Below are 17,648 nucleotides of genomic sequence, written 5' to 3'. Positions count from 1 at the left end.
CTCATTACTATCTATCAGACTCAATCTTCTGTACTCTGCGGTCACTATAGAAAAGAAAGAAAAAAAGGTACAATGCCACAGCCTAGAATTCGAAAAAATTACCCAAGGTTGATTGACATATGGGATCCTTCTTTTGCAAGAATCTGGATCAGCTGTTCGTTGAATGGGATAACCTTCTCCAACAACAAGTGCTCGAATTCTATCTCCGACCCTCTCAAGAGTGAAGGAAATGCACTAAGAATAGTCTAGCGAGAAAAAAGAGACGATGATGAAAGCCAAAATTATAGCATGCAATTAATATGGCTGCGAATACTATGTGAACAAAATCTAACACACAAGGTGAATGAGAATGAATAAAGCTTAAGTTTCCTTTATGCCTCTCAAAACAACAACAACAACATACCCAGTGAAATCCCACAAAGTGGGGTCTGGAGAGGGTAGAGTGTACGCAGACCTTACCCCTACCTTGGGAGGTAGAGAGGCTGTTTCCGGTAGACCCTTGGCACAAGGACAAGCAATTCAAAGCAGTATAAAAGACATGGCAAAATACTGTAAAAAGCATGATAAAGCTGTCTAAAAAAGAAGCCGTAACTACCACAAAATAATACGACAATCGAAGTACAAGAAACAACAGGTAGTAGCCTTTTTCCAAACTGGAGAACTTCATGCCAAATAAGTGATTAAACCCACTAACACTCAACAGACGGCTATGAGAAGCAACAATGAAAAATAACTCTGTAACAAGAGGTTAGCTTTTTAAGCATGACGACTTCCACACTTGTGTGATCAAACAGCAGAAAGATCTGAAGCCTTCTATGATCTCCTTTTTCATTAACATGGTGACAGAGTACACTATTAACTACCTAGGTTTAACTTTCTAGAAATCACCAGAAATGGAACTGAAGCGGTAACTTTCTCATAGTTTAGTGCACCTAATTAATGTCAGTACTTCGATTGAACGCCAAAAAGGAAGAGAGGAAGAAAAGACAGGAATGTGAATTTAGACTATTATTAACAGAATCTACAGAGTTCCTAAATACTGGGTGTTGAAGACCAATAAAGATGAGACTAAAAGAAAGGTTGCCAAAGTTCACCAGTTTCAGGATTACTCTTTCAAATTGATTTATCTTACCAAGAGCAGTTGCACGGAAGAATCCTCCAAATGCTTATTTCCAAATCTGTCGCCCGAAAGATGATCTACAATACAGCGCACATGCTCTGAACCAAATAGATTAAACGAACATTTCATGGAGAGCAATTGCACAAACTCAGTATGCAGATTCTTGTCCCCAATCTTTCTCAAAAGGTTATCCTGGATAATGCAGTGGCACGACAAAATATTCATTGAATTTGTCAAGAAATTGATAATGGTGCAAATAACTCAAATCTAAAGATAAAAACAAGATAAAAGGATATTAGTTTAATCCACAAAAAGTGCACTACCATATTATCAAGAACTTGCATGATCCAAAAACATGTCTTTCCCCAAATTAAGCGTGCATATAGACCAGATGAAATCAAAGAATTATCACAGCCACAAATACAATGGGAAATGACCACCCGAACACTCTGCATCTTACAGTGATCATGAAACTCTTCTCTCCAAGCCAATAGAAAGTCCTCTTCAACGCTTTAGAAGTCTGACTAATTCAAATGCATAAAGAATCTATGCAACCAGTAATGTGTATAACATAAATCATGAAACGCGACCGACCGCATCATTTAACTCTAGCTAACTAGATCTCCCTTCTAGCATTATGCTGTAAAATATACTCTTTTTGAGTGTCTGCATACCAGCACCCACCACCAGGTCCCCCCAAAGAAAGGAATGTGAAGTGTGTTCTTCACTTAGTTTCCAAGGCAGGAGAATTTTATCAGAATAGAGAAGTGTATTATGAGGAGAACAAGATGTTCCAATTATATAAGCAGTGGTCACTCGTCAAAAACAAATCGCTTTGAAGTTCTAGTAAGCTTGTTGACATGATACAAGCTTATAGTCTGAAATCAAGGAAGCCAAAAAGTTGGTCTTTCTCACACATAAGCTTAGGCATACACCTATCAGGAAATGTTTTCAAGCTTGTTTCTTTCCAAATGATCCACGCAATTGCAAGCATTTAGCAATTCCAGAAAAACTCCTTCCTTTATACTGACCAAAACCAAATACAATAACTCTACTCCAGCCACACACCTTAACTTGTTGATCCTTCTCCCTCACCTCCAAGCTACATTTTAATCTATTGAGTCTACTATCTATAGTCTAGGCACAGTGGCACACTCCTTAACATGTTTAGCTTTCCTCCTCTGATTAAATCACAATTTTCAGTTTGTTGGGCCACTTAGCGCTTCCTTTAAAATCAAGCCCATTTAAAAAATACCCCACTTAGAGGTCCAACCGCTAGTCCAGCTTCCTGGTTATTCTCTTTCTAGACCATGACCATCCACAAAACTTTAATGCAAATTATTGAGGAATGAATCCAAGAAAACACAAAGGACACAAGAAGGTTATAAGAAATTATCCTGAGATTACTCAAGCAAGAGTTCATTAGAAACTCTAAAGGCATCTTGCTCCATGGTAGAATTTCAATGAAAAGAAACCCACTCTATATTCAGGTTGAAAGTGAAATAAAGAAGACCTACTGTTAGAAAGTGAAACAAGCTCACCCTGGTGGTTTGGGCTTCTTCAGTGTTCTGTTCATTTAACAACTTCTCCAACAGATCAAAGATTTGACTGTCTTTCACCATATCCAGTTTGCGGAAGCAGTCTGCTGCTTTGGCAGTATCATCAAAAGATGCTGACATTTTCGCAATGGACATTTTCATTTTCTTTTCTATTTCTTCCGAGACTTCCTCCTGGACAAGAAAGATAGAAAATAACTACACAAAATGACTTGACAAAAATATGTAGGGATCACAATTCTTTGTAAATTAGAATTTCTTCATAAAACACAGCAAACCTGTCTTGCCAACATCAGCCAATAAGAGATTAGAAACAAGAATGGTAGTTAATGCCATCAAAAAGGCACTCTAGACTAAACCAGAAAGGTTTCAGCCTAAAAGAAAAAAAGTATTCCAAAGTTCAAGACGTAATGTTGCAGGAAATTGGAATTTTGAACAATCCAAAATTCTAACATAAAACTTAAAGCTTCCATACTCAGCTTTAATGAATTCAATTTTCTCCTATACAGTGGTGAACAAAGAGAATTATCAAAACATTTCATAATTGGAAATTTTTGAGATACCTTGTCTTTGTTGAGGAGAGTTAAGTACACTTGCATTTCATTTCGCAACCTGGAAGCATACTACCCCATGAATTCAAGCAAAAGAAGCAAAGCAGAACTTAAAGGTTAAAGAAATCCAGATTTCACTAAAGTACCTCAGCTTTTGAGACAAAATTGCTTTTAAAGCCTTTAGATGACAAGGCGTAAAAAGTGAAAATATGACGACCCAATGCCTGGTTCTATCCTCAATTGAAAGAGAAGCAGGAAACAGAGAGTCAGCAAGCACAATCTCCATCCGCTGAGGCCTGTGCATCAGGTGAATCATAATTAGATCGCCATCAACTAGAAAATGCATCCATTTCGAACTGTCACATCGTGAAAATGGGCATACTTGAACTCCTTACAATCTCTGTCATAGCATAGCATCAAAATTTTACAGGGGATCTGTTCAAAATGATCACTGAAAGTCATGATGGCAGCAGCACATTGTGTGCAATATTCCTGATACAGTTCTAACAACTTCTTCAATGCTTTCTTTCTGACAGACACCTACATATTTAAGATGAAAACGAGGCATAAGAAAGCATATTTCATAAAGTACAAACAGAGAAGCTTTTTCAAAGAAATGCACAAAAAGCAATACTATCTTATGAAATCTGTTCAACCACCAAAACCTTTTTATCTCTCAGTCGTTCTGCAACACGTGTGATTAGTTCAGGGGCAATAGATTTTAGCTTATATCTTGCCAAGTCACACACCACAGTAACTGCCTCGGATCTCACTTTGTCATCAGAATCCAAAAGCCGACCTTGAAGAGCAGCTGCTCGGTTCACAGGAGTTAAATCGTGAGATAAAATGCTGAATCAGGAGACCAACAAATGAAGGCATTCTGGAGACAAAAGAAAAAGCTTTCGAGTTTGACATCTTACAAACAACTTCAAGTGATTCTTTTCCTGATGGATTGGTCATGTAGAACGCTTGAGCACATGAAAGTGTAATTAGTCTCACTTCAGCAGATTTATCACAGGTTCTGTTTAAGAATTCTACAAAAAGCTGGTGATAATCCTGCGCAAAATGGTTTCCAGGCAATGAAAAGACCTTTTTCATCAAGCCAAGAGCTTTTATCCGGACATCCACTTGATCTGTCTGTGAAGGAAGTTACATTTACAGTTTGAGCAATAAAGTGGGAAATATAACTCTACTTCAATGGAAGAACTTTAACAATAGCAATAGTGAGACGATGAGAAAAAACAACAATAACATAGATAATCAAAATTTATTTAGTATTCATCGGACCAGACAATTAACAGATTACATTGTCATACAACAATAGACAAAAAGGCAGAAGAATGACGCACCAATAATTCATGGATCAGGCTAGGTATGACAGAAAGAAGTATTTGAGGAGCACACTGAAAGATTTCATATATAATATCATGGTAATATTCCTTGATCTCACTCTGCACAGCGTCTCTGTTAAGTATGCAAGACCTTAAAAACCTTGAAACGGTATCTTCGATCTTTTCACTGCAATTTTGAATGACAGAGACAGCAAGCTGATGAGACGCACGAGATGCACCCTGGAACAAAATTCAAAAACAATTCCAATTTTAAAGACAATTAGGCAGAATTTCCATACCAGGAAAAGATGAATTGCAATCTTTCGGAAACAGCCTCCCTACCTCCCAAGGTAGGGGTAAGGTCTGCGTACACTCTACCCTCCCTAGAGGCCTAGACCCCACTTGTGGGATTACACTGGGCGTGTTGTTGTTGTTGTTGTCGTTGAAAAGATGAATTGCAAAACTAAGAGAGCAATGTCAATTAATTTCATCTAAGCCAAACGAGAACTACTTGGTAAATGTCTAGAAATATCTATGTTGCACATCTTCGTAAACTTGACACAAACTATTACAGTGTCCTCCATTAAAGACAAGAACACTTAGCATGACGTGGAAGAAGGCAATCTCTCAAAGCCATAACAGGAAGCAAGATTAAAGAACAACTGATATATTTGGGGGCATTACTAATGTTCTCAAGTTGATGAATCCTCCTCCAAGTATTCTCTCATCCTCTGCACCATTTCTACTGAACAAAACACGCTAGTCTGCTCCATAGCCAAAACATCTATTATCACTTTTTAATATTTAAATTAATGGGTATTTTAGGACAAAAAAAGATGGCTTTCTCACCTTTCCCCAGACACCCAGAGAAACCAGTTGAGCAAATATACCCTAATCTAAAGCATAGCAGGATCCATACCATCATTTATGCAACCAACAAAAATAAAATAAAGACATTAAAAGCTAAAACTTCAGAGACGGCAGCAACAACATTATGCAGCAAATTTATCTACAAACAAATATATCTCACAGGAGGTGAATCTAAGAAGAGATGGGAACTGCAACTATAAACTCGTAACAGGGTGGACAGTATTGGGCTATTGCACAGGAGCGGGGTTTATCCTGTGCGTACCCGAAGGGTAGCGGCTGCGGGCCCTTATTATAAAAAAAAAAAAAAAAAAAAGGGTGGACAGTAATTTCCAGACATCTAAAACAGGATAACGGTGCAGGCTTTAACCATCATGGATATGGAACCAGTGCAGGTGACAGATACTCAAACAACAAGCACAATAACATTTATCTCAATAACAAGCTAGTTGTTGCCATCTATATATATCCTCCCTATCCATATCCCTCCGTTAAAATCTCAAACCAAAATTTTAAGATGCAGGTACTAGGGTGCTAGAATTCTCTACTTTCTACTAGCATAACAATCTATAACAAAACTAACACTCTTAGTGAACATTAGACCTAGAGTAAATGCACAAACGTGACTAAAACTTAATCCCAACTAATTGATATTGCTAGTATAAATCTCTTTCTTCCATTGTTGCCCTATTTACGCAAGCCTCCTCCTTATCTAGGCTTGGGACAAGCAATGTGAGCAAGCTCACAAACGCGGAGTTAGGTCACAGATACTCAGGTCAGATGTAAAAAAAATGAGCAATCAAAACACATGATGTGCACATAAATTTTGTTTTCATTTTTCTTACACCATCTTTGCAATTTGAATGTTAGTTTGACTACAAAGACATGACTTAAAATAATTTTGAACTGGAATTTAATATGTGAACAGCTAATTTATATACATACATACATATAATATATCCACAAACATATATATATACACATGCACATGTGCCAATTTAGGGTAAGGGATTACTCTTTTTTTACTGAAGTAATTAGTTTCATTGATGGCATCCAGTAGATGCAGAAATTGGAAAGTACAAAGTGCTAAGAAATATAAATCAGCCCCATAGAGAGAGTAAAACAAAAGGTTTAGGGAGCTGACAAAATCTAAAAGACTATCTTGGAAGTTTAAAGGGATTTGGGGTAAGAGATTACTTTTTAGGTTTTTTTCGATAAGAAGAGTGTAACAGTTGACCCATGAACTTATGTAGAGGCACAAGACGTTCAGCTTTACAAAGTTTACATTGCTTAAGGAAAATTTGATCATCAGAAAAAGTTTACAATGTGTTAGGACAAACCATCAGAAACAGTACCATTTAATTTGAAACAGGGAAGTCTATATGGATTACCTTAAAGCTTTATAAGTGCAGAAAGGATGACAAAAGAAAAAAAAAAACATCCTCTGCAAATCTTAACCTCCTACTGTTCTCCAGTGAGAAAGGTGACAGCAAAGAGAACTCGACACAAAAAAGAACTCCATTTTATGGCTTCAAGACAGCACTGCTAATTTCATCTAGGAGAAGGGACAAAAGAAGACCAAAATTGCTGTCTTACATGGATAAAGGGATGAAAGTACTACATCTCTCTCAAAACAAAGTTTAAAGTACTCCTGCAACTGCTAACGTAGTAACTACTTTTAGCTTCAATTCTTATTATGTCATATAGATCACAATATCTACCTTTGCTTCTTTCAAAAGGTTCTGCAAAATCACATCTAAAAGGGGCTCAGATACTTTTTTTTCAGAAGCAAGCATCTCGGAACTGCTCTTCTCTTTCTCTTGCATCTTCTCCTCCAAAATTTGTGACATTATTGATACAATTGCAGAAACCATACTTGGAGGATGATGTTCCCTACAAGGAAAGTTAGCACCATCAGATAGTAAAAACAATCTTCAAAAGAGGTGCCACATGTAAACTGCAGGATAAAATTGAATGTAAGATTAAGCATGAAACACCACATGGAACAATTACATCTATTCAATTTAGCGTCCCGGGATTTCCTAGCTTGGGTGAAGTTCCTAATATCAGAAAAATATACCCCCTAACTTATTCATTTCTCTGCAAAATCACAAAAAAAAGGTTCATTCAATTTATATAAGAGGGTTGAGAAGAATTCTGTGAACCCAAGACAAGACCATTTTTCCAATATCAGATGTTCATTTGAACGTACAAGCTAGCCAAGGCGAGCGAAAGGAGGGCCCATGACCTGGACCAAGTGAAGTGCATCAAGGATGAGGACGGCAAAGTACTGGTGAAGGAGGCACCCATTAAACGGAGATGGCAGTCTTACTTTCATATCTTGAACGAAGAGGGGGATAGAGACATTGTGCTGGGGGATTTGGAGTTCTCAGAGAGGCGTCACGTTTTGGATATTGTAGGTGTATAAAGGTTGACGAGATTAAAGGTGCTATTCGTAGGATGCGCAGGGAAAGAACGACCGGACCAAAATGAGATCCCGGTGAAATTTTGGAAAAGCATAGGCAGGGCAGGTATAAGTGGCTGACTAGGCTGTTTAATGTCAAGACAGCGAAGATGCCCAAGGAATTACAATGGTTCTATTGTACAAAAACAAGGGTGATATTCAGAGTGCAACAAGTATAGGGGTTTCAAGCTACTAAGCCATACTATGAAAGTTTAGGAGAGAGTAGTGGAGCTGAGGGTGAGGAAGGGCGTGTCTATTTCAGAGAACCAGTTCAGATTCATGTCGGTCGCTCAACTACAGAAGTCATTCATCTTGTCAGGAGACTGATGGAGCAGTATAGGGAAAGGAAGGACCTTCACATGGTGTTCATCGACCTAGGGAAGGCATACGACAAACTCCAGAGAGAGGTTCTATAAAGATGCTTGGAGGCTAAAGGTGTACATGAGGTGTATATTAGGGCGATCAAGGACATGTACAATGGGGCCAAAACCCGTGTAAGGACAGTGAGAGGAGACTAGGAGCATTTCCCACTTATGATGGGGTTGCACCAGGGATAGATCTTAGCCCCTTTTTATTTGCCTTGGTAATGGATGAATTGACGCGAAAAATCCAAGCTGAGGTGCCATGGTGGGTGTTATGTACGGATGACTTAGTTCTGATTAACGAGACCCACGGCGGAGTTAACGCTAAACTGGAGGTTTGGAGACAGACCCTGGAGGCTAAAGGGTTTAAGGTTGAGCAAGACCAAGACATATATTTAGAATGCAAGTTCAGTGACATAACGCAGAAGGCTGGCGTGTAACTACAGTGTTTACGATGGCGAGAGGCGAGGCATGACGACAAGGGCTTGCCTCACTCCTCATGGTGTGGCGTGGCGAGCGCCTTTTAGAAGCGAGGCGATAAATAACACAAAAAGTTAAAAATTAAATATGCATATATAAATACCAAAAAACTCAAATACTCAACAAAAATTCATATAACTTAAATAAATAACAATATTGAAATGGAAAAAAAGATAGTCGGAATTGGGTCACCGGCCAACTGCGCGAAAAGTCAAATTTGCCTGAAAAAGGCTAATCTGCTACACCAGATGCCGGAAAAAAAAAAAAACGCAGCTTACCTGAAAGTGGAAGATGGAAACGCAGCTCTGTTTTCTGAAAGTGAAAGTGAAAGTGAAATGCAGCTCTGTTTTGTTCCCTTTATTCTGTTTTATTTTAAGTCAGCCACGTTTTTTTTAGATTAAAAGGCTTCGCCACAGCTTGCCATTCTCGCCATCATCTCGCCCTTTAGAAAACGCCAAGCCTTGGCTGTTCCTGGCAATGAAGGCTCGCCTTGCCACGTCTCACGCCAAAAGGCGTAAGGGGAACGCCTTCCTAAACACTGTGTGGAAGTGAGGTTAGATGCGCAGGTCATCCAAAAGAGAGAAAGTTTCAAGTATCTTGGGTCTATTATCCAAGGGAGTAAGGAGATTGACGATGATGTCACACATCATATTAGTGCGGGGTAGATGAAATTGAGGCTCGAATCCAGAGTCTTGTGTGATAAGAAGGTTCCACCAAAACTTAAAGGCAAGTTCTACAGAGAGGTGGTCAGACCTACTATGTTATATGGGGCGGAGTGCTGGGCAGTCAAGAATTTCATGTTCAGAAGATGAGAGTTGCGGAGATGAGGATGTGGCAATGGATGTGTGGGCATACGAGGAGATATAGCATTAGAAATGAAGAGATCCGGGACGAAGTGGGGATGGCCTCGGTGGAGGACAAGATGAGGGAAGCGATGTTAGGATGGTTCGGGCATTTGAAGAGAAGATGCACGGATGCACCAGTGCGGAGGTGTGAGAGGTTAGCTTTGGATGGTTTCAGAAAAGGTAGAGATAGGCCGAAGAAGTATTGGAAAGAGGTGATTCGACAGGACACGACGCAGTTGCAGCTGACCGAGAAGACATGACCTTAGATAGGAGGTTGTAGAGGACACGGATTAGGGTGGAAGGTTAATAGGTATTAGAGCGTTCTTTAGTTTGTCTATCTATACTAGGGGTCGTAGTATTTCCCTGCAGCTTATTGTCCTTTGGTTGCAGTTACTATCAGTTGTTTCTTGTTCTTCGATGACCGTATTATTTGTTGTAGTTACTGTTCCTTTTCCTCAATGTTTTGTCTTGTTTTCTATACTTCTTTGCCATGATTGCTTCACTGTTGTTATTTTTTTTTCTGATCTGCTTTGATATAATAATATGCTTTTCCTTGAGCCTAGGGAATTGGTGGTGGAATGGAGAAGTGCAAAGGAAGGTGGAAGCTAAGAAAGTGGCGTATGCGAAGTTGATAGAAAGCGAGGATGAGGTAGAGAAGTGGACGAATAGGGAACTTTATAAGATGGCGAGGAAGGAGGCGAAGTTGGCGGTTTCGATGGCAAAAACGGCAGCTTTTGAACGCCTTTATGCTGAACTAGAGGAAAAAGGCGGGGATAAGAAATTTTTCAGGCTAGCCAAGGCGAGGGAGATGAGGGCACGTGATGTGGATCAAGTGAAGTGCATCAAGGACGAGCATGGCAAAGTATTGGTGGAAGAGGCTTACATTAGACGGAGATGGCAGTCATATTTCCACAAACTCTTGAATGAAGAAGGGGACAGGGACATTATGTTGGGAGATTTAGAACATACAGGGAGGCGTCGCAATTTTGGGTATTGCAGGAGTATTAAGGTTGAGGAGGTTAAGGGTGCTGTTCGTAGGATGCGCAAGGAAGAGCGGCGGACGTGACAAGATTCTGGAGAGTTTTTGGAAGATTGCGGGCTCGGCGAGGTTTGGAGTGGGCGACTAGGTTGTTTAATGTCATCTTTAAGACGGCAATGATGCCGAAGAATGGAGGTCGAGTGTAATGATCCTACTATACAAGAACAAGGGCGATATCGAGTTGCGAACAACTATAGAGGTATCGTTCGCTAAGCCATACTATGAAAGTGTGGGAAAGGGTGGTGGAGATGAGGGTGAGGAGGGCGTATCTATTTTAGAGAACCGGTTTGGATTCCGGGCCGCTCGGCTACGAAGCACGTCCGTGCGCGGGGCGGTGGGCCGGTATAGGGAGAGGAAGAGGGACTTACGCGTGGCATTCATCGACCCCAAGAAAAGTGCTTACGACAAAGTCCCGAGGAGATCATGGAGATGCTTGGAGGCTAAAGGTGTACTGTGGCGTACATTAGCGTGATCGAGGACATGTATGGGGAGCCAAGACCAGGGGTAAGGACAAGAGAGGAGACTGAGCACTTCCCGGTTGATGGGGTTGCGTCAAGATCGGCTCTTAGTCCGTTTTTATTTGTCTTGGTGATGGATGAGCGACGCGCATATTCGAGGTGAGGTGCCATGGTGTATGCTTTCGCGGATGACATAGTCCGATCGACAAGACTCGTAGCGAGTTAACGCTAAGCCGGAGGATTGGCGACGTACTGAGTCCAAAGGGTTGGTCGAGTAGGACCAAGCGAGTACTTGGAGTGCAAGTTCAGTGAAGCACCTCAAGAGGCTGGCGTGGAAGTGAGGCTTGGTACCCAGGTCATCCAAAAGAAAAGTAATTTCAAGTATCTTGGATCTATTATGCAAGGCAGTGGGGAGATTGACGATGATGTCACACATCGTATTGGGGCAGGGTGGATGAAATGGAGGCTTCCGGAGTGCTATGTGATAAGAAGGTGCCACCACAACTTAAGGAAAAGTTCTACAAAGTGGTGGTTAGACCGACTATGTTGTATGGGGCAGAATGTTGGCCAATTAAGATCTCTCACGTTCAAAAGATGAAAGTTGCCGAGATGAGAATGTTGAGATGGATGTGTGGGCACACCAGGAGTGACAGGATTAGGAATGAGGCTATCCGGGACAAGGTGGGAGTGGCCTCGGTGGAAGACAAGATGCGGGAAGGAGGGCGAGATGGTTTAGACATGTGAAGAGAGAGACACGGATGTCCCGGTGCGGAGGTGTGAGAGGTTGGCCATGGATGGTTTCGGAAGAGAGAGGGTAGGGGTAGGCGAAGAAGTATTGAGGGAGAAGGTGATTAGACGATGACGCAGCGATTCTGACTACCGAGGACATGACCTTAGATAGGAGGGTATGGAGGACTTAGATTAGGGTAGAAGGCTAGTAGATAGTATCGTTTATCCTTTCACATTAGTACTCACATCATCGCGATATAAGTTCTTATGCTTTGATTTCCGCTACTATCTGTTATTCTGTACTTTGATTATCTTATTTTATTTGTGATAGCCATCCGCCTTTGCAACGTGTTTTGATTATCATGGCTTAGTCGCTTTCGTTATTTTCATTTCCATATCGCTTTGAATTTTCTTGGCCTTATCCGACCTCTTTTATGCTTTCTATCGAGCCGACGTGTCTTTCGGAAACGGCGTCCTACCTTAGTAGAGTCGTCTCACGACACTCTACTCCTCCTGCATTCTTACGATGTGGGATTTCACTGGGTTGTTGTTTTTGTTGTTGTTGTTGTTTTCCTTGAGCCGAGGGTCTATCGAAAACGATCTCTACCTCCCAAAGTAGGGGTAAGATCTGCATACACTCTACCCTCCCTAGACCCCACTTGTAGGACTACACTGGTTATGCTGTTGTTAGATGTTCATTTGAATATTAAGAAAATCAAAATGGGTTTAGTTAGTTCACCCCACCCCCCCTCCCTTTTCACTTCCACTCCTTTTTTCCTCTATTTTTTTCTTTTTTTAGCAATGAAAGACCTTATATTGAGCTTTTAGCGCGGTTAACAAATGCTTACATTCATTTACACAATTGTTGAGCATCAGAATTCCCACTTCAACCAAAACAACGAATAGAATGTTCTCTCGGAAACAAAATTGTGCAACAGGATGCTAGATTGCCATTGGCCACTTTTAGCATGCACAGCCAGATTCTCATGTTACAATACTTCTTTCTCTTTATCCACATCTAAGACTTCACAATCTCCTTTGGAAGTGTTGCAGATGGGCTGGGATCGAATTAAAGTTAGACCGTGGTCTACTAGATTTCTCTAGCCTAACATACTTATCGTTTACTACTGACTTTGCCCTTTCCATTCACCTAGCCACCTAGGTCTTGTCCAACAGAATCCTTTGCTACATCAGCCTTCATCTAAGCTTAGCAATGTTTTAGTGATTCAAGAAGCATCATCACCACTTCTCTTGCAGAATATTAGTAAGCTTGGTAACAGGTTTCCAGGGTTTGTTTTCTCATGTGGATCAAACATACACTTATGTGGAGCTTGTTCCAAAAAAAGTTTAAATTTTTCCTGAAAAAGATATCCAGCTTTGAGAGAAACAGGTATTTTTCAGTTTTTGAAAAAGTGAAACATTTATCTATAATACCATTTTTCAGTTTCCAGCTTGAAAAGTGCCAACTTGAAAAAGTGAAACGCGTTTCACCTTCATTTTCCCCAAGAACTTCGTGGGTTATCAAGAAAAAATCAAACAAATTCCAAAAGATAAACCTAAGCACAAGAAGCCAAATGTAAGACATATCAGCAGTATACGGGCTTTTCTTCTATATGAAATACCACATAGGTACCCCTTGTTTACCCCTACTCTAGCCTTCCCTTATTGTCTGTGTTTATTATGAACGGTTTTCTTCATCCAGCTTTTCTCAATGCATTTCAACGATTGGAAATGGAGTTTAAAGGACGCAAATTCAGAGGGGAAAAAAGAGGGGGGTGTTCATAAAATCCCTCATAGTCAATCAGGACAAAGGACTAATAAGAAAAAGAATGACGAATAGAGAATGTCACCTCAAAACAGCGAAAAAGTTTTTAAACATTTTCTTAACCAAATCTTCGCAGCCAATATCTAGCATTAGCAAACAAAACCTCAGTTTTGCAACAGTTTCTAACAGCTGTACCCTCATGCTGAAGTATGGATTCTTGGTATCTTCAAGCTCTGAGAAGATATTGACAAGAAGTTTAAATATATCCTGTTACAAATTTAGAATATCAGCAATTGCATTGACACTATTATGGCTATTACCAGCAGGGAGAGGGTAAAGAAGAGATAGCACGGAGGGGACCATATAACAGAAACAACTGCATAAAGTCAAACTTTACCCTAGACACTGCATCAGTAAATCCCGGATTTGGTGCCAGCACACGGACAATTTCGCAGAAGCAGATGCCAACCAGAAGTCTGATATCTTTGTCCTTGTGAACAAGCAAACTATGCTTAACAAGAGAACTGCTCAAGGGTTTAATGACAGGCTTCAGTGTTTCTGACTGCTTTAACCCTTCAAAAGCACGAGTCGCTTGCTGCAGCAGAAACAGCTCTTGTCATGCAAAGAACTAGAAAGTAATATGGCATCTGAGAACACGAAGCACAGTGATTCTTAAAGATCAAGATAACGTCACCCTAGATGTTGATAACCATAATTTTTTTTATAACCGAGAAATCCCTTGTGGGTTCAACCCAGTTGCCAACAGGTTTGAAACTTGGGGAAGTATGGCCCCTCGACCCTGGTACCACTTAAAAATCACAAGGATTCAGTTAGCAGCTGGGCTCGAATTTGTGACTTGTTCCTTACCCATACATTCCACATTGCGCCCTTACCACAAAAACAAAGCTGAGGGTATTGATACTTTTTTTTTCCTTAAAAAGTATTTTACATACAAATGCATGAAGAAGGTGTTACATTTTCTTCACCAAAAATATACGTACATTTCTAAAATAGCCCAAAAAAATCATCAGTCTCTCCAGTCCATTTACAGATCACCTTGATCTCACAAAAGAATGTGAACGCTCACTAGTTACTATATACCACTTAGTGTCTTTTAATAATTAGATAAGGACTAAATAGCAAGAAGATGAAACAACTGGAAGTTAATTCAGATGATAGATTTCTGTCCAAAAAGAATCTTAACAAACTTACTAAGGACCCGTTTGGCCATGAGAGTTATTCTCTTTTTTCCAGAAATTTTTCACTTTATTTGAAAATCAATGTTTGGCCATGAAAATTCCAAACACAATTTGGAAAACACCTAAAACCTTGTTTTCACTTTTTTCATTTTCAATGCATTCAAACAACTAAATATTCTTTACAAACACTATAACGAAACACAACTCCAACTTCAAAAATTCAAAATAAAGTGAAAAATATTTGGTTTCTATGGCCAAACGCCTACTAAGCTCCAACAATGAAGATGACATGGTAAAAAAGAGCAGAAAATCGCCAACGCAACAAGCAACAACATAACTGGGGGGAAAAAGTCATTGATAAAAACAACAAAGAAGCAAATGGAACCCAAACTTACAATATCTTCAGTCGCAAGGCAAATCAGTAAATTAGAAAAACATCAGCCTATACACTGATATGTCCCATTTAGGGGAGTATTGAGTGAACTATTTCTAAAAGTAATATCCTCAAATGATAAATTCCTTTTAATTAAAAAAAAAAGGCATTCGTAATACGAATAACAGCCAAGGACGATTAAGAAAACATATTCAGGTGATTGAGGGTGAGGTCTTACTTTTAACAAGTTGACTAGATATAGATTTCTGTAAAAAAAAATAAAAAAATAAAAAAAAATCTTAACAAACGTACTTAGCTCCAACAATGAAGATGACATAGTGAAAAAGAGCAAAAATCACCAACACAACAAGCAATAAGATAATTGAAACCAAAAAAAAAAGGTGATTGATAAATACTAAAACGGAGCAAATGGAACCCAAACTTACAATATCTTCAGTCGCAAGGCATATCAGAAACTTAAGGACCTGTTTGGCCATGAGAATTATTCACTTTTTTTTTTCACTTTATTTGAAAATCAGCGTTTGGCCATGAAAATTCCAAATAAAACTTGAAGTTGTATTTGGAATTCGAAAAACACCTAAAACCTTGTTTTCACTTTTTCACTTTAAGTACATTCAAACAACCAAATACTCTCTACAAAAACTATAACGAAACACAACTCCAACTTCAAATAAAGTGAAAAATATTTGGTTTCTATGGCCAAACGCCTACTAAGCTCCAACAATGAAGATGACATAGTAAAAATGAGCAAAAATCACCAACGCAACAAGCAATAACATAATTGGGGAGTCATTGATAAAAACAACAAAGGAGCAAATGGAACCCAAACATACAGTATCTTCAGTCTCAAGGCATGTCAGAAAATCAGAGAAACACCAGCCTATACACTCATATATCCCATTTAGGGGAGCATTAAGTGAACTATTTCTAAAAGTGATAACCGGTGGCAGATCCAGGATTTTCTCTAAGGTAGTTCGAAAATAAAAATGTATCTAGGATTTGAGCTTGGAACCTCAAGGTAAATTTTGAACCCCTTAGCCACTTGTGTTCAGGGTATTCAAAATCTATATATATACATAAACAATTAAAAATCACCTTATATATACAGTACAATTTTTTGCCGAGGGGGTGAGGGTGCTCCAAGATCCTCCCCTGGGGATATATGATAAATTCCTTTTAATTGAAAAAAAAAAAAAAACGACGTGCGTATTACAAATAACAGCCAAAGACGATTCAGAAAACATATTCAGGTAGTAGAGAGTGAGGTCTTACTTTTAACAAGTTGACTAAATATAGATTTCTGTCAAAAAAAAAACAATTAAAATCTTAACAAACTTAGTAAGCTCCAACAATGAAGAGGACATAGTGAAAAAGAGCAAGAATCGCCAACACAATAAGCAGCAAAATAAGTGGGGGAAAAAAGTCATTCAAAATTACTAAATGGAACCCAAAGTTATAATATCTTCAGTAGCAAGTCCTGTTAGAAAATTCATTAATATGTCCTATTTGGGGGGAGTGAGTGAACTATATCTAAAAGTGATATCATCAAATGATAAATTACTTTTAGAAAAAGGAAAATACAGTTGTGTTAGGAATAACAGGCAAATAAGAAGATTGAGAGAACATATTGAGGTCTTACTTTTAATAAGTTGACAAGAGTATCTCTATTGGGACAGGTTTTGTATCCGCCCAATTGTTTTCCGATACGGGATATCACCTTTACTGCTTCCTTCTCTGACTCCGCCATTGCAGCAGTGAATCAGAAACCCTAAGAACCTTCTGAAGAGATTTTTTAAGCGAGTGTAAGCGCGTGTGTTAGAGACTGACAGTGTGAGTGTTTGCAGTGCAAGTTTTCACTTTTCCCGCCTTATGCCCTTTTCTGTTGAGCAGCGCTATACGACAAAAGCAGTTACGGATTACTTTTGAAAAAGTTTTCCGTTTTCCTCTATTTTATCATTTTTACATTGCAAGAGATTCCACTCAGGTTATTAAAATGTTAACTAATAGACACTTTGCCCTATAAATAACATTATCTTTGAATGCAGGTTGTTAATACAGCAATTGGGTATAGAATAGAGTTGCGGACAAGTTTTTACTAAAGAGGGGCCAAAGTTGAAACTATTTGATAAAATTTAGATTTTTGATAATTCATCAACGTTTGCCTCTGAATATGTTTGGGCAGACTTCCTATAAACACAACATGTTTTGTTCATATTTAAGTAGCCGTTTGGACATGATTTGAAATCATGATGATATGAAGTTGAAGTTTTATTTGGACATGCAATTTGAATTTCTTAAGTTGTATTTTTTCTCATAGACATAAAAACTCCACAAGTTGTAAAAATCATCAAAACTTTCTCAATTCTTATATTATCTTACCAAATGAAAGAAATCATAGTTCATAGCAAAATTAATACGTTACTAGAAGGTTTTTCTTAAAAAATACAACATCAATTAATCGAACTTTAGTTCAATAAAAAGGAAAATT

General features: G+C 39.0%; 1 protein-coding gene across 6 annotated transcripts in view; it reads right to left on the bottom strand.

The window, feature by feature from the left end:
• The window catches only part of LOC132051893 (sister chromatid cohesion protein PDS5 homolog B), a 30,850-nt gene extending 13,748 nt beyond the window's left edge, over positions 1 to 17,102 (bottom strand). For 4 of the 6 annotated variants that reach the window (XR_009413909.1, XR_009413908.1, XM_059443150.1 and 1 more), the window contains exons 1-13: positions 16,800 to 17,101; positions 13,965 to 14,162; positions 13,653 to 13,834; positions 7,147 to 7,318; positions 4,577 to 4,798; positions 4,148 to 4,364; positions 3,893 to 4,038; positions 3,610 to 3,767; positions 3,374 to 3,523; positions 3,240 to 3,288; positions 2,662 to 2,850; positions 1,133 to 1,312; positions 103 to 245 (exon numbers count right to left, since the gene is read on the bottom strand). Coding sequence is in view for 4 of the 6 variants with exons in the window: in XM_059443150.1 (XP_059299133.1) it covers positions 103 to 245; positions 1,133 to 1,312; positions 2,662 to 2,850; positions 3,240 to 3,288; positions 3,374 to 3,523; positions 3,610 to 3,767; positions 3,893 to 4,038; positions 4,148 to 4,364; positions 4,577 to 4,798; positions 7,147 to 7,318; positions 13,653 to 13,834; positions 13,965 to 14,162; positions 16,800 to 16,907 (2,114 nt within the window). In the remaining 2 variants the exon portion in view is untranslated. Of the gene's footprint in view, positions 1 to 102; positions 246 to 1,132; positions 1,313 to 2,661; positions 2,851 to 3,239; positions 3,289 to 3,373; positions 3,524 to 3,609; positions 3,768 to 3,892; positions 4,039 to 4,147; positions 4,365 to 4,576; positions 4,799 to 7,146; positions 7,319 to 13,652; positions 13,835 to 13,964; positions 14,163 to 16,799 lie in introns of all 6 variants that reach the window. The other 2 variants (XM_059443149.1, XM_059443152.1) reach the window with 2 other exon arrangements.
• Between the last annotated feature and the right edge of the window lie 546 nt (positions 17,103 to 17,648).

This window comes from Lycium ferocissimum, chromosome 4 (assembly GCF_029784015.1).
Source record: "Lycium ferocissimum isolate CSIRO_LF1 chromosome 4, AGI_CSIRO_Lferr_CH_V1, whole genome shotgun sequence".
Lineage (NCBI taxonomy): Eukaryota > Viridiplantae > Streptophyta > Magnoliopsida > Solanales > Solanaceae > Lycium > Lycium ferocissimum.
The sequence above is the reverse complement of the archived record's forward strand: the minus strand, read 5'-3'. Positions and strand labels throughout refer to the sequence as shown.